The sequence below is a fragment of the Candoia aspera genome, chromosome 1 (assembly GCF_035149785.1).
Source record: "Candoia aspera isolate rCanAsp1 chromosome 1, rCanAsp1.hap2, whole genome shotgun sequence".
Classification (NCBI taxonomy): Eukaryota; Metazoa; Chordata; class Lepidosauria; order Squamata; family Boidae; genus Candoia; species Candoia aspera.
The window spans coordinates 111,649,839-111,677,053 of record NC_086153.1 but is presented as its reverse complement, the minus strand read 5'-3'; the positions used below and the strand labels follow the sequence as shown (position 1 = coordinate 111,677,053).

General features: G+C 37.9%; 1 protein-coding gene across 1 annotated transcript; it reads right to left on the bottom strand.

Moving 5' to 3' along the window:
* Window positions 1-175: 175 nt before the first annotated feature.
* On the bottom strand, window positions 176-26,391 carry GPR63 (G protein-coupled receptor 63). The gene is made up of 2 exons (XM_063311938.1): window positions 26,047-26,391; window positions 176-2,979 (listed from the first exon to the last, which is right to left on the bottom strand). Exon 2 carries the CDS (start codon window positions 2,837-2,839, stop codon window positions 1,583-1,585), a length of 1,257 nt encoding a protein of 418 aa, XP_063168008.1. The 5' UTR covers window positions 2,840-2,979; window positions 26,047-26,391; the 3' UTR covers window positions 176-1,582.
* Between the last annotated feature and the right edge of the window lie 824 nt (window positions 26,392-27,215).

Sequence of the window (27,215 nt, the reverse complement as noted above, 5' to 3'; positions counted from 1 at the left end):
ATATGTACATTGCTCAAATGTATTTAATAGACTAAGATGAATACTCCTGAGAAAAATCTTTACTCATTTTTTTCAGCTTTTCTTAAATGGAAACATAATTTCAGAAGATATTTCAAGAGAGACATAGCTGGTCATGCAACCTCATAATACGGTTTGATTTGAAAGGAAAGGAAAGGAAAAAATAAATAACTTTCATAATTCAAGTGAGCAAGCATATCAATTTGTAGGTGTAGGGAGAGAAAATGTGGAACATTTTATTTTCCCAGTTTAGTCAAATAATCTTTTCCAAAAAACTTCTCTGTCAAAGGAGTTGTATACTGTGTATGGCTCCAATTTTATAAATTAAAAATGTATTTGAACATTACAAAACTAAATTTCAAGCCTCTCTTCTAATTAACTATTGATTCAGAACAATTCAGGACATGGATCTGGTATTCAAAGGGCAGAGTCCACATTTCCATGGTATGCTTACATATAATTAATGACTATATGATTTTTTAAAAATGCAGTATCAATTATTCTTTTAGGGGGCTAAATTCACAATATAGAATATGTATAATCCAGCACATATACATCCCACTGAAATCACATCCAAAGACAATGTATGTTTAAATAACTGGAGTTCAGTTTAATTCTTTCTGACTTTAGAAGGACTTAAAGCACTTTAATTCTTCTGGATTGTAATAAATGTTATTTATGTATCTTCACCTAAATAAATTTGCACTGGATATTTCTGACATTCAAGTAAATTCAAAAGGGACTATAAAATAGTTCTGAAAACAAAATATGTTACAGCATCATTCTGAAACACTGCAAAACTGGTGGAAGAATAAAACCTTGCAGAAAGAAACAAAAACACAAAAGGTGACCAAACTTTTCTTCACACACCCCCCACTCCCCTCCACCCAGTTCTGTTTAAAGTGCATGAATATGTTTTTTTTTTCCCTTTGATGTTACGGCAACTCTGGAAACAATCAATTAAATGCAAACTTTTTGGCTCATCTATGGTGGTATAAAGCAGCAACATTTTTTGGGAAAAAGAAAAACCTGTTAACTATTCACCTAAATGTACCATAAAATAGCAGCATTAACAACATCTACCATGAAATGAAATCGTTAGCAGTCTTCAGCATCAAACCTGACATACACCCAGAATGAGTTTTTCTTTCTACCACAGAACCTGGGAGGCAGTGGCAACTATCCCCAAAGAGCTACATACATGTGGACGGAAGAACTGTGCAAATGGTACAGGGTTTCTTTGAAGCTTACACTGCTGCAGCTGTGCCTGCAGAAGAGAAAAATGGCATTTCAACTGGTCTCTTCAGCAGCAAACACAGTTGTAATAGGAAGCTCCGCCCTGTACAGACAATTCCTCCCCCGCGTATACAGAGCTTCTTTAGTATGTAGTCAACAATACAGCATAGTTAGTTCTGGTAGCAAGGCTCAACAAATATCTCCTTGAAATTGAATGTGACACTGAAATAAGTTCCAAAAATTATAAATCTGACAGCTAAAGGAGCCATTAAAAAACACTAAAACAGGCATACATCAGAAAAGAGCAAAAGTCCATTTGCTGCGAGGCTTACACTACTGACCGGTGCTCCCCGCACACATAAACAGCACTAGGTCGGATACGTCTTCTAGCGTGACCAGGTAGCTGTGGCAAAAACTTGAAGTACTTGGGCACTAAGTCTAAGCACGCATCATGAAATTTCTTGATTCTCCAGTAGTAGATGAGTGGGTTCAGAGCAGACTTGAGGTAGCAGAGCCAAAGGAGCCAGGTGCTTATCTCAAAAAAGTTGTGCTTGTGGTAAAAGTGGCTGTTAAATGTGGCAATAAGGCTGTAGGTGGTGAAGGGAGCCCAGCAAATTATGAAGATAATAAATAAAATCAGTATGGTGGTGAAGGCACGAGTTTTAAAGCTCATATCAATATTCATTTGAAAGGGTCTCTGGAGGCTCATGAGGCCAAGTTTGCTGGCTTGACTGAGGCATATGCTATCTGGGTGACTATGGATACGAACTGCATTGTGCCGTACAGTATTGAGGATGCCCATAAAAGAATATAACATCAGGAGGAATGGAATGAAAAAGGAGATCAAAGCCACCACTACCACATAGGCGCGGTAACCAGGGTTTGTTGTGTAGCCAAATACACACTGAGGTGCTTTTGAAGGTATCTGTAGGCTGGGGTTCCCCACAGAGAGTGGAAAAGCCACAACAAAGGCTGCAACCCATGAAGCAGCGATGAGGACTTTTGCTCGGTAAGGATTCAACTTGTCCTGCCTTTGAACTATTATAAGGAACCTGTCAATGCTGATGATGAGTAGTATGGCAACTCCTTCAATGACAAACAGCCAGAAGAACATGGCAGAGACTCGGCAGAAGACATCCCCAAAAACCCACTGGGTCGTGATGATGGTTATCAGAGCAAAAGGCATGTTCAGCACAGCTAGCAGCATGTCTGCAAAAGCCAAGCTAGCTAGAAGAATGTTAATTGCAGATCGCATTGCAGTCTTCTGATAGACCATAAGGCAGACAACAAGGTTACCAACAAAAGAAACTAGGAGAATAAATATCATGGCAGCAGAAAGAATGATCTGGAGTGGCAGACTCAAGCTGGTGAAGCCTTGTAACAGGAGGGCAGGTGTACTATTGACTGTCAGAGGAGTTACCTCAGTAGTAACCATGGCACCCAAATGGTATTTCAGTAGCTGTGCTGTGCCCTTATGGACCAAGATCAACGGAGTGGTAATATTGGCATGGGCATTTTCATAGACAATAAAAGTTGCATTTAATGACACAGAATGAGCAGGTGCCAGCGTTGCAGAAAAAACCATCACTTCAGCAGAGAGAGAAAGAGACTTCAAGGCATTTTAGTAAATAAGATGGTGTCATGATTCATGGCCCTTGGCTAAATTATAGTGACATATCCAGAAGAGGGAAGGTAGACTTTCACCCTTCATGGCAGTGCTTTGGTCTGAAAAATCAAATAGAAATTAAAGTGTTAAAACGAATAATCATCTCACTGAATATACTGATATTGCTATGGACAAAAGCTGGGCTCCTCAACTTTTCCCATGTTATCCAGCATTATCAAATGCTTAACTGGGTGTATGTAATTTTAAAGAAAAACTGGATTGCAGAAGCTTGCCACCTTACTTTTCCCAAAATACCTTTAGGCATGCCTATAGGGACAGGAAACTAATAGCCATTAATCATGGTCTTCTTACTAAACTTTCAGTTAAAAGAAAACCCTTGGTCAGCTTGTGAGAAGCAATTATGGAACTAGTCAGCAGAATCTGGGCAGTGGGCCTAGAGGGATGAGGAAGGAGGTGATGAAGAGAAGGGCATTTATGTGAAAGATAACAGCATGTGCATGTGTGTATGTTGCACTTCTGTCAATGGATATGCATGTAAAGATGTGTTATTGTTGTTTTTAAAAAATGAGTTTAGGGGTGTGATCCAGAGAGAAAGATGTATGTGTGGTGAGGATGATCTAAAAAGACAGGAAGCATGCATACCGTGAATTGAAAGTGATCAACTTTTTAGTTTGGGGAAATAAATTTAGTGCAGTAACTTCACTTAGGAGTGATTTGGGGAAATTACCCAGTTATTTTTCTGTGAAATGGCAAATCAGAAAATTGGGTCAAATGAGTTCAAATGGGACTCTGATATCATCTGTACTTGTATTCAGGTTCCTAGGCAAATTGTCTGGTAGTGAGGCTTCACAATTTGCCCTTCCAGGAAAAGTAGTTTATAAACTACAGAACCCACCAAAGAAGCCAATTTATTAGTGCTCTATTGTAGACACTGATGTTACCCATAATATTTCTTCAAAATTACACCTGCTGGACTAAGACATATTAAGGCCTATTAAATAGCCAGAAGGAGGAGAATTCCTTCTGTTTAAGGCAGGAAAACAAAGCTAGGCAAATAGGCCAGCTGCTCACTCAAACTGATCTTGTGAACTTTGTACCTGACCAGATTAAGGTAGGTCAAGATATAAAAAAGCACCTGTTACACAAACTAGATGAGTACTATGGACTGGGAATAGTCAGAAATTTGTTATGTATAGATATCTTTGAATACTGACACATTTCAGGAAAAAGCGTCAGACTAATTACACAAAAAATGGAGGTCAGCTCAAAGCTTCTAGAAAGCATTAACATTATTTCATTGGTTTATTTGTAGAACTGGAGGATACAATGAAAGAAAGTACTTCTGCTTTCATGAAAACAAGCATATGGTCATACACACAAGCATGTGCACACAGAGAATAAGGAATTATATAGTACCCATAATTCTTACAGCATCATTTGGTGAAACCACATGATAAAGCTGACTTTTGAGATGCACACAAACAAATCAAAGGGCAGGTTACAGATGGTGCTGGGTGGGTAGTGGTTTAAGGTTCACCTGGATGAGACAGGAAGAATCTCTTGGACCACAGAAAGCAGGGAGGGGGGTTAGAATGTTGGAGAAACATAGCAGTTGTTGAGGATCAAGATTATGAAAGAACTTTTAGATGATCTTATATTAAATAAGATTTTTTCAGATAATCAAGTTAAGAGGTAATCAACAACACTGTTCCACATTTTAGCTTCATTTGTTTGCTCTTTCTTGCTTTTTATAAGTAGACCCACATGTTATAAACTATCCAATACTTATCCAGAAAGGAAATCAATTAGTACAACAGAGTTCTCGTAGCATTTATAAGGCTATTGTGATACTAAAATAAAAGTGGGTTTTCATTACAAAGGCTATTGTTTTCCTATAGATTTTTATTTGCATACATATTTTCTACTGATATATGTAAGTATGTATGTATGTATCCTATACCACAGTGAAGCCACACAGTAAGTACATAGGATTGCCAAATAAAAACTAGATAAATTCATATATATACATTTGGGGAAAAGATACTCATTCCATATGATTTTTAAGGAATAATAATGCTTGTGCTTTCCTAAAATCAAGCATATGTACATTTACATGAAATATAAATGGTAGTGGAAATTCAGTAAGTATATACAAATAATTAAATACTAAGTAATTATCTTGATAGTCAATATTGTTTTATTCACAGTCTGAATAAATTTTTCACCTTTCATTTTCATACATAACCATCTATTACATTCAAGTACAGTGATGTTAGAAATATGAAATAAAGAAAACTATTATTGATCACTCTGACCAAAGGCTATCAATTTGATTATATAATGAACATTTTCTTATAACATATTCTTTTACAGTTAAAAAATTAGTTTTAGTAAAATCCATTTTCAGTTGCAGTTAAAATCACTCTGCTGTGAGTATTCTGTCTTTCCTCATATATACAACACATCTTTCTTTCTCAGTTCACTTTTATTTGAATATTAATGCTAATAGAGCATGAGCTAATGTTAATAATTAACAGGCATGTAACTATGACAACAGCAAAGAAACATTTCAAAATTTAACTGAGATAAAGGAAATTATTTTAGATGTATTTCAGCCAAGGTTTGCTTTAGACCAAGATCTACAACCAGTAGAAAAGTCATTGTACCACTGTTTTCATTACAACATGGAATAATTCAGCATAGAAATTTCTGGAAAGAAGGCCCACAAAAGGCCTAGGATGAAATAATTCAGCAAACAGTGACAAAGGAACATAGTACTAGCAATCGTCCACAGGGGACTGCTGTAAAAGGAAACATAAGGGAAACAAATAATTCAGATAAAGAATGGCAAGTACAAAAAATAAGGGAAGTCCGTATGTTCATGTTCTTTTATTCTTTCCAATATATGATCTAGGATACCTCAGTCAATTAGTAGAAATAACTAGAAAGGTAAATGGAGGAAACAGAGACTTAGAATGCACTGCTGAGATTCTTCTTCAGGAGGCCCCAATCTAAGATAACGCTCAATTTTAAAGAACTGCCCCTTCAGTTCAACTAAACAAGATGGCATAGACATGAATGCAATATTATCAGGACGAAAATATCTAGAAATCTTTCTTTTCATGGAAAATGAAGAATAGCATCTGTTACAATTAGAAACTTGGACAGACACATTGAGCTGCTGCAAGGACTTCACATATAGCAATGAGATGTGTGTGACATGTGACTCACTCACGTGATATCATTGTCCTGACTGCCAAGAGAGAGGAGTCCAAAGCATTAATCAGTTCCAGAAAAAAACCAACACAACTGTCTCCATCTGTACTGTAGGGCTGCATTACTCATGCAGATGTTTAGCTGTAGCAATTCTATATGATCAAGAAGCAAGATGGTCACTAGAATTTCTGCTTTTGAGAGGGCTGTTTGCTACGTGCATCCTTTTTTCCTACTGGTTAAAAACAAAACTATGCCAGCAAAACTGTTCTTTTAGCTAATATGTACCAGTAAAGGAACAGAAAACGTTATGAAGAAGACAGGGTTTTTCCCTTCTTTTCTATTTTTTATTGAAACAAACAAAACATTAAAAAAGAAAGAAAATAACAAAAGAAAAACAAAGAATAAAAACAAAGTAAAACAAACCTGGTATACATAAACTTTATATATACACATACAGGCACACAAAACATATGCGGAAAGCTTTGAAGGAGTGATTTGATTCAAAAGATATTAGACTGAATCAGTCCTATGAATTTAATCATGTACCGCTGTGCTTTGCAGAGATTTAGAGGTGATTCAGATATTCAATAGTTCTTCAGGCTTTGCAGAGTTTAACCCTGTAGCAGCTTTTCCTCCATAGAGGGATGAGGGGCAATTGAGTATGTGAGGGCCTCTTTGATCCTGGCAGTGGAATAATTAATTTCATCACTTCAGCAAGCTAATGAGTGTTATTGTTTCTGCTTCAGAGAGGATATGATCAAATTGAATTTAAAATCAGTCTGAATCAAACCTTACTGACTTCAAATTTTCAAATCTTGAATTTCAACTAATTCATACACCTCTAATATATACGTATCTACATTCAATTTTTCTACATAGAAAACAAGAAGCTAATCAATGAAAAGTGATTCTATTAAAAAAATCTGTACTCTTAAAATCTATTCAAAAGATTTGAACAAAATGAACTTTTAATTGCAAGGTTTTTCAAAAGTCTTTATTGTATTTGCAATTTCCCATATTTTTAAATATCACAGATCAATAGGACATATTTTAGTTCTTCAGTGTTTTGTGACAATCAACCTAGCAGCTCACAACAGGAATAGAATTAATTTCTTGTGTTGCACCAGCTAATATATTATCAAAAACCTTCCTGATTGCTGCAAATTTTTCAATCAAATCTAACCAAAAGCCAGACTAACTGGTTATTTCCACCAATGATTGGCAATATGTACACATGTTGCTTTCCACACTCCAACACAATCTAAATTGTAATCTATGAAGATTACAATTTATATACAATAATATTACCAGCATATACTCCCATTTATAAATTATAGCAAATTACGATATTTTTAAAAAGGATCTTATGCCATAAACAGTTCTAAGCAGATCCTAAATCATTATTCCAAAGGATTTGTAGCTGGAAACCACAACTGATGGAATTTTGTTACTGATTTTGAAATTTACTATTTAAATTTCAAAAAAATTAAAAATTTACTATTATTCTTCCACCTTATACTTTATTTATTTATTTAAATTTATTGCCCCCCCCAACTCCAGTGGACTCTTATATCTTATGTTAATCTTTTTACACATTTAACTATAATGAGATGCATAACTTCTAAGAATAGGAAAAAAAGCTTTTGTGCAGGATTTATTTACTTGGTGTTTCTATTCCATTTTATAACGCACAGTCTCTGTGCGTTTATTTTTCAAATGTTAAGATTACATTTTTATTTTATTTATTTATCAAATTTATATGGCTGCTCATCTCACACAAGGTGACTCTGGGTGGTGCACAATAAAACCAACAATTAAAACATATTATAAAACCACTTAAGCAATTTAATGTAAATAAGAACAAGATTGCAAGAGGGTTAAAATCAGAATGTTACATGGGGTGCAGCCAACACACAGGCTCCCTGCTGCCAGGGGATCCCCAGGCCAGATGAAAAAAACTTGTTTTGAGTGTCTTCCAGAAGGCCATCAGGGTGGGGGCTAATCCCACCTTGCAAGGTTGGGGGGTGATGTTCCAAAGGGCAGGTGCTGTGGCAGAAAAGGCTCATCTCCTGGGTCCCATCAGATGGAACTCCTTAGCAGACGGGACCTGCAACTTGCCTCTCCTGCCAGATCTGATGGGACAGGTAGATATAATTGGAGAGTGGGGGTCTCTCAGATAGCCTGGCCCCATGCCATGTAGGGCTTTAAAAGCCAAAAACAGCACCTTGAATTGCACCTGGAAGCAAACTGGTAACCCAATGCAGCTCATGGAACAGAGGTGTAAGCCTAAGGGCAGACATAACCATTCGTGCCGCTGCATTTTGCACCAGCTGAAGCTTCCAGGTACTCTTCAAGGGCAGCCCCATGTACAGCATGTTACAGTACTATAGTCCATTCAGGAGATGACCAGGGCATGAGTAACTGTGAACAGAGCCTCACGACCCAGGAATGGGCACAACTGGCGCACAACACGAAGTTGCGCAAAGGCCCTCCTGGCCATTTTTAAGGAAAGTTTCAAAAATTACTGTAGAGTTAACATTCAGAGGTATTCACTTAACAAATAATTTATCTGTAGTTGCTCAAATCACAAAAAGACATTATACACAGGATCTAATATCTACCCTGTTTAATTCTCATTGTTATTCCATGTATCATTCAGAGAAAAGGAAGAAACTAGAAACCTTTCCTCTAATTTATTGCCCATTTAGCAGGAATGGTAAAAAGAGAGATGTGATAGTTTTGGGGGGGAAAAACAGAAAACTTTCCTTTTTGTTGTTGATAGTTTGGGCCCAGCCTGTTTTTTTGTTTCCAAAAAAAAAACTGGAAGAAATTTTTGGGAAAAGAAATACAAAGAGGAAAAAAACCCCAGTGAAACATTTCTTTTAAAACAATGATTGCAATGTGCTCATATGCTACTATCCTTTATTCCCCCATCTGTAGCAGGAAAACTAGATTCAAACCACTAAAATTCCCTGTACACAAAGGATAAACACTGTGATACAACTGTTCTGTGCAAAAGTTAAATATATTCTGTCCCCAGAAATACCATTTCCATCAAAGGATGGAGGATTCAATGCCTTATCTGCTTATGGATTTCTCTATTATTGACTTTTTATCTAGAGGTCTTGTCTAGGCCTTAAAGGACATACCTCTATTTTATTATATGGATGGTAGTTTTTTTTTTTTCTCATTATACTGCTGATAGTTTTCTTCTAAAACTTTGTTTTTCCAACTTGTCAAACTGGCAAATCTATTAAGTCCTAAGTTTCTTAGAAAAGACAAGAACAATTTCCCTACTAAACATGAGGATTGCATGAGAATTCCAACATGAGATTTTGGAAAGAATACAAGGAGGGGTCAGAAAATATGATCAAATTTGCAAATGTCACAAAAATGGGAGAATAACAGACACCTAGGAGAGTCTCAAGATTCTGGTGGATCCTGACAAGCTGGAATAATGAGCAGAAATGAGGAAGATGAATTTCAACAGCAGCAAATGCAAAGTTCTACATTTGGGTAAGAAAATCAATGCTGGGGGGATGGGCACCATACTAGGTAGCAGTATGTACAAATGGAGTCTAGGTGTCTTGATGGATCACAAGCTGAACATGAGTTAGCCGCTGCAAAAAAAAAAAAAGTAAATGCAATTCTAGATTGTATCAACACACGTATACTATTAAGATCAAGAGAGTCATTGTCCCTGTCTCTTCTGCATTGATCAGACCACACCCAGAGTATTCTGTCCACATTTGAGCACTGCATGCTATAAAGGACATTGGTAAACTGGAACATGTCTGGAAGGAAAAAAAACTTATAATGAACATTTGGAAGCACTGAGTACTGTATGTTGAGCCTCGAGAAGAGAAGAAAGTGGGGTCACATAACTATTCCAGGTATCTGAATGGCCATCTTGTAAAAGACTGGACAGAACTATTTAGCGTTGTTCCAGAAGACAGGACAAAATAAAGTGGGTTTAAATTACAAGGAAGGATATTTGGGTTGGACATAAAGAACATATTCCTAATGATAAGAACTTTTCAACAGTGGAACAGATTGCCTTTGGAGGTGAACCCTCCTTGGCTGGGCTTGTTTAAACAGAGGGTGGATGTTTATTTATTAGGGCTGCTGTAATAGTGGATTTCTGCACTGCGTTGTGGACTGGACTAGATGACCCCCAAGATCCTTCCTTACATTTTATGATTCTGAACTTCGCATAATGTTGCTTACTCCAAAGTGAACTATGTGATAGATATGTAGAAAAAATAAAAATAAAGATGCTTACAAAAGTCAGCTATTTCACAGTTCTGATTTATCTGTCTACATGGGTTTAAAATACCAGCTCCAAACAGCATGATAGTCTGTGGACATTCTCCTGACGTTTCATTTCCAAGTCCGTTTCCTTAGCAACACTTTAATCCATCTGGCTGCAGGCTTCTAAATTTTACTACCACGCTCCTATCTATATCAGAAGTCAACTATAAAATAATATATACTAAAAATAATTGTGCTAAAAAAACAAATAGTGAGATTAGTTGTCCATATGAGAGCTGATAGCCAGTCTGACTAATATGTTAGGATGATTTGAGATGTTGCACATCAATCCCTGCCAAACACATACAGTGCAACCTACACATTGTAATCAACAAAGTGAATGCCCTCCGTTCTTTATGAAATAAAAGATTAGAGTAATATAACTTTATGGAACAAAACTGATTCTGAACCCCACTCCTGTATCAGCAGCCTATGACTTGACAGCTTTCTAAGCATAAAAAGATCATTTTCAAAATCAGCTCCACAGAAAAATTATTACAGCTAGGATACAAATAACTATTTAGGCTCACTGAGAAGGGTTGTCTTTCAACAACTATCTTTTCACAGCTTTTTTTAGAAAAATCTCTTGTGTCAAAAACATTTGCTGAGCTGCTCTTTACAGTGGTTACTATTTCATTTCACAGTTCTTTGGTTCCTGGTTTATAGAACTCTTCTACAAGCTTCATCCCACTTTTATTGCCCATTTATCTGCATCACCATCTTTGTCACATTCCTTCTTTATGCTGCCTGTAAAACTATTCTGCATGTTCAGAGTGGATACTGCTGCATGCCAAACTACTGTTTATCCAGCCTTAACATCTAGATTCTGAACCAATTTCATAACAGCTTTTGGAGTCTTCTATGCTGATTTCTACCTTTTCCTTTCTCTAGTTCATCTATTCTTTTTATTTAAATTTGTCCCATCCAACAAAGATTTTAAACTTTTTACCAACAGAAACTTTGGCACTTAAAATCAGTCAGAGAGAGGAAACAACCAAGCTATCCTTCATCTTTTCAAACTTTGGTACAGCAGCTGCGTACATACCTTTATCCTTATGTTATTTTGTAGTGTCTATCACTTGCAGTTAACCACTGACTCTTCACGTTTCCATATCAGTAATCTACTTTCTGAATTCAGGGATGAATTTGGTTTGGTAAGTTCTCCTTTTGAAATATATGACATTCATATGGATGGAGCTTAGAGTAATGCATTCATGATATTGTACAAATTAGAATATCTGATAATCACACCTCAAAACAGCCTTCTCGGCTATTGTACCCTCTACTAACATGGCTAATAATTGAAATACTATTAGTTAGAAACATCTACAGTACTTTTGAATGGAAGTCAGAAAGTTAGAGACGGAATCATAGACTGTCTGACTTTTAAAGTGCTATACAAGGAAATTCTTCATTCTGTGAAGTAAGTTTACAGTTACTGTATAATCTGCTAAACTTTGTCTTTATATCTCTGCATGTTCTTTCTTCTCCATTATTTTAATGATATTTTTACAAGGAATACTTGCTCTGAAAAGGCAATTTCTATTCTTATGCAGTTTTAGTTATGCAAACAAAAGGTGTCAATGTAGAAGTATCTTCACCAGAAATGAGAGATTAAAAGTACTTCCAAGCACTTATCCTGCAAATAATGAACTTGTACCCATGTCTGAGTATCGTTCTCCTAATAATGTACATAGTTTGCCTATCTTTAAAGTAACTACAAACTACAACTAATAATAATATAAGCAAATAGTAAATATTTTGAGTAGCTGCCAAAGATTTCATTCTACAAAAGGGCTCCTTCTATGAATGTATAACTTTCCTTTTAGAATGGAATAAAAAAAAGGTTTATAATCACAGCATACCCCCAAATTATGCAGTGTTAAATAACAGAGAAATACATACATACATACATACATAAATGTGAGAGAGAGAGAGAGAGAGAGACAAGAAAATGCCATAAATGCTTTAGAGAGGGACAAAATACTGGGAAACAAACCTTTGAACCTTCACATTTAGGTTAGATTCATCTATAACATATAACAATAATGTGATGGTTTGAGGTCTTTTTGCATTTTATGAAATCTGTGAAAGCAAGCTAATTCATAGTTTGGAAATAGCTTCAGCTATTTTGCAGTTTAAACAAGTTGCCATAGGTTAGGATTTCTTAAATATCTCTTTTAAAAAAAAAGACTACTATCACCATCACAGAATGACTGAAGGGACTATATTAGGCTTTCCTGATTTGGTGTTCTCCAGATGTGTTGTGACTACAAATCCAACCTAGTGGTCATGCCAGCTGAGAAACGTTAGTTGACTTTTATTATTAAATTTGTACTCCACCTTTCTGCATATGTAAACATTCAACGCAGCTTAACATAATACTTCTGAGTTGTCACTGCAACATATCTGGAGTTCCAAGTTGTAGGAAGATAAGGCTTGGAGGGAATTTTCTGGGTACTTTTTTTAATATGATGTGCCTACATTAGGGCTAATACTAGAGTTTTTATATAATACCCATCTCAAAATATCTAGGAGTTCTGCCATCAGTTTTCAACTATCATGATCAGACTGTGGTTTCTGATCGTTGCAAAAATACTGCCTATCTGTACTGTAGTATAAATTGCGGTTAAGCAGGAATTTCTTAACCACAGCCTGATCCAATGTTTGTTTGTTATATAATAGCTTAATCCCTGTCTGGCATGTCATCTAAACTGAAACAAAAAACCAGTTTATTTAAGCTGTCACTAGTCCTCCAGGAAAACAGTATGGGTGCAAGGGCAGTGAAAAAGCAGAGCTGCCCTGCAATAGCTTCCCTGCTGCTCTGCTTTTTTTTTTTTAACCCTTTAAAAGGGCTTTTCTCAGGAAAGAAAAAAGGCTGGAGGAAGAATTAATCTTCCCCTATCCTGGTACACACAGGACATTAAAATGCTGAACTGTCTTAACTCATGATGAAAGTGATACTGGTCTAGGTGTCTTTTCTCACATCTTGACCACTGTGACTCTGACTGTACTCTGCTGTTGGATTACCTGCAACTTTGGACTGGAAACAGACTGTTCTTGGGTCTTCCTGAACTCAAGTTTCTTCAGACACTTTTGCTAAAACAAGCTCTTGTGTCTGCTTCCTATGCAGAAAGCATTGAGTTTGTAGCGTGCTTTGTGTTACTTTACTGAAAGATTTATGACTGCAATAAATATATTGAGTTTGTTATCAGAAGTGGCTGTGTGCAACTGGCAGCACAGAAAAGGCCTAACTGGTCAGCACACACCATTATCAGGGACAAACTGAATGCTAGAATGGGACCCAATGATGAGACTCTGTTTTCATAATTTCATAGCTGCTCCCCCAGCTCCTGGAGATAAGGTTTATTTATGTGTACACTTCTTCTGAGGCATGATAGGCAACCTAGCAGGATTTACTTGGCACCAATGGCAAATAGATCACATTTGTGCTCATAAGTGCTCTAAAATCTCACCTGTTATTACATAATGGTTTCCCTTAAATTAGTAAAGCAGATGGCCATCTAGAGGCATGTATATTTCTGGACAGTAATTACCTTCTAGTGACTCTAACTCTTAGCTTCTGCCATAGCCCAGCCCTTGGTGAGACTGTTCCAGCCTCATATTGAGTTTGAGACTGGAGATGTGCTGATCAAGCAATGTGAGCAGGTGTAACTGACTTTGTTAGTTCAAGTGATTTTTTGGTCAGTTCAAGAACTATTCCACCATATAGAAGTCAGTTATAGGCCATTAGAGTAGGATTATCCATAGGATACTGGAGCACCTAATTAATAATATCAAAAACTTCACACAGATGTACTTGGACAGACTGAAATCTAAGAGCTAGTTCAATCAGGAATGAGTGGTAGCTTAAAAAAAAAAAACAACACACATACACCCCACTCATTACAAACTAAAAAGCCTTCAAAGCCAGCTCATTGTTAGCTGCCGTCATGAACTTCTGAAAATGAAGGGGCCTTATGAACATATCTGAAGCATAGAAAATGAGATGCACCAATGGCTTTCTGGCAGAAATTAATACTACAGGTTACAACCAAGGACTTAGCACTTTTTGGCATATTGCTACTAGGCTCTCAATTACAAACTTCATACAGATCTCTCATATTCCTGCTTTTATGGGGGTGTGGGGTGGGGGAAAAAGAGAATTTCCAAGCAGTTTACAACACTTGGGATGAGCCTGCTACACCTACACATTGATCAGATAGCCCTCTTCCTGAGTGGCTGGCTGTGTCATCTGCTGAGGTCAGAAATCTGATGGTAAAAGATTCATGAAGGTGACTATTTCCCCACAAAACTCATAAAAACAAATGGAAAAGTTGAATGGGGGTGCAAATTCTGGCTTCATGGACAAAATGCTATTCATGCTAGAAGAATGGGGGTTAGCAATGATCATCCCTATATTTAAAAAAGGCTAGACCACTGATCTCCCTAATATACAGCCCATATGTTTCCTGAACATAATAAACAAACTACATGCAAGGCATCTCTGGGGGAAAACTGAGAATGGGCTTGAGCAAGAGGATATTCTGGCCAAGGGATAAGCAGGCTTTAGAACAGGATGTGTGTGGCAGCTGTGAAGCTGGAAAGCACTTCTGATTCCATCTCAAGGGACATCTTTTGGGATAAACTTAAGGCCTCTAGGATGGATAACACCTGCTCTTAGTTATTTACGAGCTATGTATGAACACAAGCCTGCAAATAAATTACAACCCTTTGGGGCACCTTACAAATAGTATCCAGTCCTAAAAAAGGGGTTAAATAGGACTATGTAGTACTCCCTCCATTTTTCAGTCTTCACAGTAACTCCATAGAGTCCTGTAAGTTCTCACCTTCCTAAAATAACAGACAAAAGTTTACCTACACAACTGCAGATGATGCTGTGATTTTATTATAGATAACAATCAACTTCAGGAGAGCACTGTGGACCCTAGCTCAATACTGCATGGTTTAATCTTAATTAATCTTCTGATTAATTGTCAAAAGACAAAGATCATTGTGTTTGGCCAAGCCCTAAGGTTATCTACTGGAACCTCCACAGCAATACCACTGAGCAGGTTAAAGGTTTTAGACATCTGGGGAGTAGTATTCCATGCCTCAGTGTAAGGACAGCACAAGTTGAAGCTGTAACATCAGACATCCCAGAGAAGATCCCAATTATCTTCTATTCAGGAGACTTTCACACCTACCACTTTAAAATTATTGGAGGCTAAGTCCCTGCTTCCACTTTTTTATGTGTCTAAATCTCAGCTATTATTCCCTGAAATCTTTTCAATCCAAATTCCTGAGGTCAGTGCTTCAGATTCCTAAGTGTATCTCAAATGTCATTTTCTGGCTGGAGACCAATCTACTCAAGGTACCAGCTTGCACTTGGTTGACAATTTTTAATTTTTGGTTAAAACTTAACTTTGGTCCAATGAAACTGGCTACATTACTAATATCTGACAAGCTCTATTAGGGCAGGAGCAGATCCTGTTAGCCTAATAACGGAACTACGGCCTATTTCCATGGGTCCATGGGTGATGATCAAGCCAGTCCATCTCTTAAACAGCAAGCCCAGTATATAGAATGGCATAATTAAGTTCCCAAGACCCTTCAGCTCTGGAGTTTGAACCTTAAGCAGAGTTTGCAACCAGCCAGGTACTTCATCACTTTAGAAATGCCTAAACATCAGAGTCTCCTCTTGGGCCTGTTTTAATGCTTTTTCCATTTGATATGCTACAAGGCAGATTCCAGCTGATTGTTATCTGGCAGAAGAAATAAACCCTAATCAAGAAACCATCAAGGAAGAAACTACATCACTGCCAGGGCAAGTTACTATATATAAACAACCAGCAAACTTCATTCTCCCATTCACTGTTGATGTTACCTAGCTTGATAACAAACCATATGCAGGAAAACAACCAAGATCAGAGAAAGAACACCAATAACCCACAAGAAGGCAGATTTCATAGGATCCCCTATCAGGAACATACTTGCTTTTGTGACCCAGGGATGGTCAAAATCTGGACATGTTCTGTCAGGCTGTGAATATCATCTGCAGTACCCATTTTGTGCCTCTAAATCATGCCTCCAAAATATCTCCAAATGTGTAAAATAAGCACATCTAATCTCAAGATTTAATGCATATATCATACTTTGCACTCCCTAACCTCTCAGGATGCAAACAAGAAAAAAGGAAAGAAAATTGTCATGAGTAAGGATGGCGAGCAGGGGGCTCCCATCCAGACTGTTAAGCGCATGCGTAGCACTGAGGAATTGGGCAGCCATTCAAAGAGACACAGATCAGGACCGCCTTAACCCTTGGGGTTTATATGTATGGGTTTTTCCCACGCTTCTTCAGTTTGTTAGGATTCCTGTTATGTACAAGCAATAAACATTAGAGACCAGTTCCTTGTCTCAGCGTGTTTCCTGGCTGTTAGGACAAAAATAGAGATCAAAACTATTCAGTCTGAACCCAGAAGCAGGCCACATTTTTTACATATGTCTCAGAAATCTATTTTTTTTTTTAAAAAAAGGAATAAAGTACAGTTCCTGCCAGAAAAAACTGATAACCTCTAAGTTAAAGGCTTCGGGCCAATATTTATTTACTTTTATTTATTTATTTATATTTATATATATATTGTTGTTGATTCATTCAGTCGCTTCTGACTCTTCGTGACTTCATGGACCAGCCCACGCCAGAGCTTCCTGCCGGTCGTCGCCACACCCAGCTCCCCCAGGGACGAGTCCATCACCTCTAGAATATCATCCATCCATCTTGCCCTTGGTCGGCCCCTCTTCCTTTTGCCTTCCACTCTCCCTAGCATCAGCATCTTCTCCAGGGTGTCCCGTCTTCTCATTATGTGGCCAAAGTATTTCAGTTTTGCCTTTAATATCATTCCCTCAAGTGAGCAGTGTGGCTTTATTTCCTGGAGTATGGACTGGTTTGATCTTCTTGCAGGCCAAGGCACTCTCAGAATTTTCCTCCAACACCACAGTTCCAAAGCATCTATCTTCCTTCTCTCAGCCTTCCTTATGGTCCAGCTCTCACAGCCATATGTTACTACAGGGAACACAATTGCTTTGACTATGTGGACCTTTGTTGTCAGCGTGATATCTCTGCTCTTAACTATTTTATTGAGATTTGTCAATAATATATATATATATATATATATATATATATACATACATACATACATACATACATACATATATATATATATATATATCACATTCAGAACAGACCTCCTGGAGGCTCTGTCTTTTTTAAAAACTATTTTAATTTATTCATTTAGTTATTTATTTTAGTGGATATTTTAAAACACTATCAAGAAGAGGTACAGAAAAAAATGGGAAAAACAGAAAAACAAAAAGATATTTACAAGCAATATTTAAAAAATTGAAATTTCAAGGTGACATTAGATCAATACTACATATTCGAGCTTTTTGTATTAATTTAAACTTTCAAAACCATTAGTAAGATCAAATCAATATCCAATAATTAACTAAAGTGGCCAATATAATATATATTATAAGTCAGAATGAACTATTAACAAAATGTTCTATCAAATCTAAAAATTCTATCCTTATGTAATGATTCAAGCAGAAGCCAAGTTTTTTAACAGTGATGTACACTCCCACAGTTTAGTTTGTAATTCTTCTAAAGAGAGAATTATGTATGATTTCCAATAAAAAGCATAAAGTGTCCTGGCAGCCATTATCATATACAGAGCTTACTCAATATATTTTGTAGGAAGTAAGGTTTACTAATGCTTAACAGAAACATAACTGGCAGGAAAGAGAAATCAACTTTTAACATTTGTTTCATTCTAAAATAAATCATCCTCCAGAACTGTTGGGCTTTACCACATTGCCACCAGATATGGATGATCAGACCTGATTACTGCATTTCTAAACATTTTTAGAAAATTACTTATTTATTTGGAAATCAGCCCTCAGGTAATACACTCACAGTAATACATCTGATATCAATTTTCTCTAAGTGTAACAATCACGGTTGATTTAACAGTTGTCTTCCACTGAGATTTGCACTGTTGCATATTATTGTCCTCTTTAAATTCTGCATCCAATTAATCATACACGCTTTAATTTGTTTGGCTTCTGAGTTGTATTTCAATAACAATTTGTAAGTAAGTCCCAACAAATGTTCTGAATTTTGTGTTACATGTTTTTCAAATTTAGTCAGGTCTCCAAGTATTCTACCCTATTTTTATAATTCCTTTTGAATTATATTGTTTAAGATACTGAAAACAGTAAGGTAATTCTGACCATTCTGAAGAAAGAATCTCAAATGCGTTCATTTTCGTTTTATTAAGAATTAGGTCTAGCAGCCTATATGAATTATATTGATTTTTTTTGGGTAGGGGGAGGAATTCACCTTCATGAAAATAACTATATAATACCAAGGCAAGTTGTGCTAAGCTTGGGTTGATTTTTCTGTGCTTGTTCCATACTTTCAATATACCACTTATGATTGAATAATTTCTATTTGATTGTGCATTTCTATTTCTATCAAGACAAAGATATTTATGCAACCTATCTGAGAATACTGCTGCCTCATCAAAAATAACCCACTGTAAGGTGATATAATCCTGTCTGTGATCCACATTAGATAACTGGCTTTATAGTAGAGTTTGAAATTTGATACTGTCAGTCCACCTCATTCTTTCAAGTCTTCTAAAATCTTAAGCTCAGTCTTCCATTTGACCACACAGTTATTTGTCTCTGCCACTCATTTAATACCTCATCTTCAATTCTTACTGGGATCATTTGAAATAGAAAATTGAGCCTTGGTAATATATTCATTTTACTGCTCTTCTCAAGCTGCTATTCTTCCTAACCAGGACAATTTTAACTTTCCCCATTTTAAAGCATCTGCCATTATATTCTTCCAAGTCTGTGAATAAATCTTCTTAAATGGGTCTTTATTGTTTTTTTATTAAGTAAATTCCCAGGTACTTAATTGGTTTAACAGGAATACTGAACCTTTTACATTCTTCAGTTAAATCTGTGTAATTGAGTCTTGTTCTTACTAATTCAGTATCCTGATACCAAACTATTCTGCTGTCTGTCCCATTATCAATTCTAAAGAATCCCTTGGATGAGTAACTGTACTTACATCATTAGTTTTTATTCTTGATTTTCCAGTTTAATTACTGACACTTTATTTTCTTGTCATAACTTTCTTGTGAAAGGTTGTAATGCCAATAGAAATAAGGAAGGAGACTTCTCCTTTGTTATAATACATTTTTGTAAAAAAAAAAAAAAGTCCATTGACCATTATTTTAGTTTCTTGTCCTTTATAAATACTCAAATAAGAAATTCAAACTGCAGTTCATCTTCAGAGTGGTGAATATAAAAGGCCATCCAAATTTTCAAGTATTAGCCTTTGAGATAGGCATGATCAAAAAACTGGCACAGCAGGAATTCCAGGACTGCTGTTTATTGTTGTAGGGTAGAATTACAGAATCTTGAAAACCTGTCGAAGTTTCTCTCTACTCCATCTTATACCAAACAATCAAGGGGTAGAAAGGTATTTGGAGTTTCTTTGTCATGCTTTCTTCATTCCCAGGTCTAAGTAATCTCTTCTCAAACTCAAACTCATTCCTTCCCCATTCCCAAGGCCAGGTCTACTTTCCTTCACAAAAGGCTTTCTCTGTGTCCAAAAAAATCATCTTATTTTTCTGATTTATATTAATAGCATTCAAAATGTATTTGATATTGCCCTTTGTGTATTAGAATGTACCTATTCAATTAAAAGGTCAAGTAATGAATGAAATTTAGATAAATCCTTCCTCATGGCAAGAAGCCTTTATTTCTTTGATTTACAAAAAGGGGAGCAATCCAACTTGTACAGAGTATATGGAAGGATGTTATCTGGCATTGCTGTATCTCATTCATTACTTGAATTAAAGGTTTAATCATAATTTCTTGGAAGATCTTATAATATATAGCAGAAAAACTGTTTGGTCCTGGGGATATTTTAAGATAAATAAATCTGATCATACATTTAATATTGCTGCAGGTTTTGTCCTACTTCCCAGGAAGAAAAAAATGAAGCAAATTCAAGTGCTATAGGCTGTGTTCATATAAAGTTAAGCCATAATGTGTTTTCTCCAGCATAATGTAATGAATGGGCCAACCACTGTGGTTTATAAACCATGGTTTATGATGTTACATTAACCAAGCTACTCTGGCTTATTCAATGAATCAGGTCAGAACAAACATGCAGATATAGCCCATCCCAACAAGCGCAGCACAGCAATAAAATATAAACAACAATATGAAGTCCCTTTACAAGATGTAAAATATTCGGCAGCCTTACCCAACCTGGTGCTCTTTCTGAAGGGCATCAGGTTGGTGAAAATTGATAAGAATAATATTCTTCTAAATAAATCCTCTTCTAAATAAGTAATACTCTAAAAAGAGAATGTAAATATTTTACTTTTTATTTCCATTTAAAAGAATTCCATCTTCTTTTATAAGATGTATTATCTCTAAAACCCAAATGTTTCTAGTAAGATCTATATCACTTGCTAGTTCTTTCATGATGGATTTTTTAAAAGGAGGGTAACTTAAGAAGATAAATTTCTGAACTATCTTATATTTCCTAATCCTTTGAAAATCCACTCCTGTTCCTTAGCCCTCCACCAACATAACCCATTGGTTGGATACTTGTACTTAAAGCATGGAAGTTTAAAAATAATCCTTCCCCCCTTTGTCACTCCATCTTTGGATCACTGCTTCAGAACTACAAATACTAAGCCTGCACAAATTTAACTGGAACAGAAATGAATTAAATATTAAATCAATGAGATTAAATTAATTAGGTCCCAAAGCAGACTCAATTTTTCAGGTGTATGTACAGCACAGACTTCATTTATACAATGCCATTTCGGAATTTATGTTGTGGATTTTTTCCAGCATTGAGATTCCCAAGCTAGCATGTCAGGAAGAAGGCATTCTAGTGTGTGTGCCATGAGAGCTAATTTAGTATAGTGGTTAAGGTACTGAACTGGAAACCGAGACATCATTGAGTTCTAATCCTCCTTTAGGCATAAAAATCTGTTTGGTGACTTTGGGCCAGTTATTACTCTTGGCCCATCCCACCTCACAGGATTGTTGTTGTACAGAAAACAGGAAACAGGACATTATGTATGTCACCCTGAGTTGTACAAAATAAAGGTGGGATATAAATCTAATAGTAACAACCAGCAATTCTTAAACTCGTAGTAGTATGACTCCCAAAATAATAGATGAATTTGTGTGATTCTGCCATGAACAAAATTAATAATTTCTCTAGGATTAAGATTGGGCAAGATATTTGTATATATCAAATAATGTTAATCTATATATCAAATTTTGTGTTTCTACAACTGCCCACTGTGGGCTTGTGGAGGCAAAGTAAGGAGTGCATTCTGACAGTGCTCCCACAAAGCACATGCCTGGTCACGTTTTATGACCCTCCTTTTAAGACGTTTGTGGCCCCAAGACAGGACCCCTGGGAGAGATCCCATCTCTGTACTCAGTTATATGTAAGCCTTGCTATTTCAGTAGAATTTAATATATGCTTAATAAGATATAGGCTTGTAGCCTACATGTGACACATTTGAGCTGAATGACCAAGAATTCCACTTACATTTGGCATAAAAAGATTCCAGTTTACACTGGACAAGATGAGATAAAGCATGCAAGCCTTGCATTTTCTACTTTTCTACAGTTTTTAAACAGTGAATGCCTATTTTAGGGCTTTCATTTCAATTTGCATGTGTTTCCTGCCTCAAAATGGCAAGAAACCACACTAATGATTTTCAGCAGTCCTACTGCTGATATTCAGCAGTACAGAGGGAGGGGATTCCTGAGGCCATAAAGCAGGAATCCAGAGGCCACCTGTGAACTCATCAAACTTGGCAATGTAAAATTGATAGCAAATAATGTTTAACTGGAATACAAAAGGATTATGGTTTTGAATCTTAGCCTCAGATTTTACCTGATATTTTACCATGATTGCCATTTCCCTACTGGGTTAATCCCAGGCAGTTCCATGAAAGAACACAGATGCTCCACTATCATGCTAATATATTGATATTTCTTTCAGGGATGAGGGAAAGCAGTGGAAAAGTGGGTGAGGAAAGAAAATGGAATGAAATGACTGGAGTAACTACAACATTTTATTGTTGGACCCACTACAAAAGTATGAGAAATTAAGTGACACTCAGTGGGACACTCTGAGTAGAAAAGCATCATGATGCAAACACAGGAATGTACGACTCTGACTTTTCAAAATAACATTCGCAATAGCTCATTATGGATATCTGGACAAAGTCTTAATCAATACATATTTTGGTTGTAATTGTTACAGTATTTCCTTGGAAGTCATCCCATAATTAGATCATTACCTAGACAATTGCCTAGTCTACATTGCATCAGCTCCATGCTCTCAATATGCTGCCTTGTACTTTGAAGCCTTGAAACTTAATAGGAAATAATAGAGTATATTAAAAAATGAAAGGATTTCTGTTTCAACCTTCCTCTGAGAAAAGCTCACTACATTTAGCTTGCCATATATCTTCCCAGCTCTTTATTAGTTAGATATGGAAGACAATAAAAACAAGTATAAATCAAATATACTGTAAGCTGTTCTTACATGCTAGCACATGTGACTCAGAGCAGCAGCCATGTATGCTTCCCACCAAGACTTTGTTATAACTTCCTCATTTAAAAGTTTAGTATCTATGTGAGTTCATAAACCTTCAGATTTTTTTCTGATGCTTCTATTACAGCAGTTCCCAACCTTTTTGGCACCAGGGACCAGTTTCATGGAAGACAATTTTTCCACGGCCCAGGGGGGACGCTTTCAGGATGATTCAAGCGCTTCCTCTTTTTCCCAACCTTTTATTCTTTTTTCTTCATGCCGTTTGGAGATAGCAGCCAATGGGCTTGCTTTCTCTGACAGGAGGCAGAGCTCAGGCAGTAATGCGAGTGATGGGGAGCAGCTGTAAATATTAAGGCTGTAAATTCGCTCGCTCGTCCACTGTTCACTTCTGCTGTGCGGCCCAGTTCCTAACAGGCCATGGACCGGTACTGGTCCATGGCCCAGGGGTTGGGGACCCCTGTTCTATCAGAAACAGACCGTATTTCATTTTTAAAAACCCTCAGAACAAATACTAAGAACAAATGATAATCCCCAAATGAAAAGACAAAAAAGATACATATGCACACAAATATATATATAAATGCACACAAATATACAGATAGTCCTTGTTTAGTGACTGCCTCATTTAGCAACCATTCAGAGTTACGACTGTGATGAAAAAGTAACTTTACAACCAATCCTTGCATTTACAACCTGCGCAGTCTATAAACCAAAGGAAAGCTGAGGTAAGATTGTAAGCAGTCAGTTTCACTTAGTGACTGCCAACTGTGGTCACTAAATGAGGAATACCCGTACACACATCAGTTCCTCTGATCAAGATCCTACATCTTAGCCAGTATTGTCCATTCTACACTAGAAAGTCATCACAGAATCATAGTCTCTCCAGGGATGAATAAGAAACAATGTGTAGGGATGCTTTGAAAATAGCTCACATTTAGGATCTAATTTGTCACAGCTGAGTTGGGCTAGGTTCTGCCATATGCTACCTAAGAAAATCTATGCAGGATTGGACTGGGCAGTATCTCTCTGAGAGACTACAAGGAAACCTCAAGGTTGTAGATTAGACTGAAGGGTAAAAAAAAAAACCCTCAGAAGAAGGCTATTGCTAACAAGCAAACTCGATAATCTTGTCTAGTATCTCACTCACTTTTCTAGAGGAGCTAATTTGGCAACCCTTTGCCATCCTAAATTAACCTATCCAAACTCATATTCTTTAAACATTAAATACATTCTGATAAGGCTAGTGAGAAATGTTCTGTCACAGAAACAGGTGTAGACACAGAGATATTTGTTTACTCACATAGCAGCCTAAAGATGGATTGCTAAAGTGACTATCGCCCCCAAAATGTCAGTTCAGAATAAAGAGCTAAAATTTTAATTTTAGCTATGAAAGAAAAGAAACATGTGACAAGGAACAATCAAGAGATGGTAAAAAATAACTTCGGTTATTGCTTTATTCTTCCTTTCCTGCAGGACCACAGGCAGCCCTCTGAACTTCTGCCAAACTGGCACTCTCCAGGTATATCACACTACTATTCCCAGCATTCCTAGGATGCTGTAAGGCAGTGCTTTTCAACTCTGGCAACTTTAAGGTGTGTGGACTTCAACTCCCAGAATTCCCCAGCCAGCAGTGGGGAATTCCACCCCACTCATCAGGCTGGGAAGACTGCTATACATGAACCTGAGATTCTGTGTGATTTCTCTTTTTCTGTATAAAAGCCATTAGAAAAATAGCATATTTTGTTAATCTGATTATATAGCTGCAATTCTTAACAGTAAGATAGATGCCAACAAGGAAGAAAGTATTAATGAAACAGATTGGTGACTCTGGATGCACCCCTATACTTTTACTAAGACTTATGGAATACAGGATTCTTGTACTACATTAGAAATGATTTTTTAAAACTTTTAAAGTGTGATCAAGCATGCTAGTTTTCCAAAGATGATGGGAGGTTTCTGTATGGCCAGCACAACTCCTTGAAATTTGAAATCTTTTTTAAAAAAACCTCTGTCATAGTCATGGCATTCTTTGACTAAAACATACTAATATTATTTCATTCCTGAATTCTAGCTCTCAGCTATGTATTTACAACACCAGCACAGAACAGGCACAGAAATAATGCATAAACACTTTTACCACTCAGTCATTAGTGATACTTACTTAATCGCTTCTCTCGGCTAAGATCAAGTGTAGATACTTACTTAAATACCTTTAACTTGCAACGCTCACTTTTTAGAAAAAGCACAAGCACACACACTTTATTCATTACTTATGATACGATCACTGGAGTTTAGTACAGCTTAATTACAGGCAGGGCAGGTTCCCCTATAGCCATAGCCTAGCTGTTTAAACCTGGGGCATATCAAATCACAGAATTTCTTAACTTCACAGATGTTTAGCCACAGGTAGCCCTCAGCAGATTTGAGGGATACCAGGCGCTTCGAGCCTCACCAAGACCGCTCATTTAGAAATTAGTCCTGGCATTAGGAGTCCGAATCTACAACAGCGCTGTCCGCTTTTAAAGCACACAGCGTGGGTATCGCAATTACACGATCGCCTACACCCCGCATTCAGTACCTGATCCAGCCCTTCGTTCATTACCTTCTCAAAATCACCAGCTGGGGTTAAAATTTTACTTCGCTTCCTTTTGGGGGGGGGGGTGTCCTATGCCTCTTACGGTCTTAGGGAATAACTAATCTACACTAACCCCACCAAAACCCAACAGGAGACCTGAACCTAAACTCCTCAGAAAAGTAGACCGAAGTGCTTGCAGCGAAGTGTGTGGCCTCCCATCTCCCTAACCCCCACCCCAATAGATTGTCGAGGTCAAGGTTTGCTGGACACCCCTTCCTCCTCTTCACAAGCCTTCTTTGTCGCCTGCTCGTCCCGCCGCTCTTACCTAGACGACCATGCCTCCTCCTTTTCCCTCACCCCCCGCCCCCGCCCGAGGTTTAACCTCACCAAACTGAATGCTCTGCAGCTCAAAGGAGGTCGAACCCCGAGCCGGTTTTCTCCTCGAACTTTCCTTACGTCTGGAGGCAGGAGCGACGGTGGCGGCAGGTAGCTCTCTTGTGCCCCGAACTGGAGAGAACAAAAGCCTCAAAGCCAGTGGGGGGCAGAGGGGACGAGCCAGGCAGCGAGGGTGGACCATTGCCTGCAAGCTGAAGGGTCTCCCTGGCTGCAGCGCAGCCCGCCTTTTCCGCCCCTTCTTCAGCGCGGCCTCCCCTTTCGGAGCCTATCAAAACAAACGCCTCGCGGAAGAACGGCAGGAAGGCGAAGAAAACGGTCTCCCCTCCATAGCCTCCTTTCCCCGCTCAACCCCGTCGCTTCACTAGCTGGACTTGCCGTCGCCAGCTTTCGGGGCGGAGTCCCAGGCCGAAAGGGGTGGAGACTCCGGGCCCCGGCCCAGAGCCGCGCGCGCGAGCGAGCGACGGCGAGCGCTCTCCTGGGGTGCATCTTCCTGAGGGCGTGAGGCAGGTCGCTACCCGAGCTACGGAGGGGTCTTAGCGAGGGGGTGCGGAATTCCCGCTGTGGCAGTCCAGTCTGCATTCCCAGCACTCCGAACTTCCTCACCCCCCACCACACACCCGGTCGCGAGGAATGTGGGTGAGCAACCCGGGCTCGTGCGTGCGCAACAGAATGGGAAGCGGGGGCGTTGCAGCTGTCGCCGCCGCTGCAGCCGCCTCCAGCTCTCTCGAAAGAGAAAAATTGCGGCTAGCTTGGTGTAGAGGCTGAACGGGCAAAAAGAGCAACCTTCTCCTCCTTGGCGTAGACTACGCTCACCCACAAAACGGATTACTTGTTTCGAAAGTTGGAAGAGCGGAAAAAGGGGGCGGAGTGGAGGAGAGGGGTATTAACCCCCAAATCAAGCTTTGTCTACGTGATAGACGGCGGCGGGGTGGGGGGAGTCACAAAAGAACACCACGCGTACACGCATGTGTAACAGGTGTAAGATGTGAAGGTTCCACTTATTTTTCCGTGTGAATGTGTATGGGGAGGGGGCTTGTAGATACTTCTTTCAAAGCACTGGAGAGATTTTTTTACTCTGAAAATGGGCCTTGTGGTCCTAAGTGCATCATTCCTGTGTGAAACAGCTCTTTGGACCAGATAGGAAAAGAAGTGATGGGGAA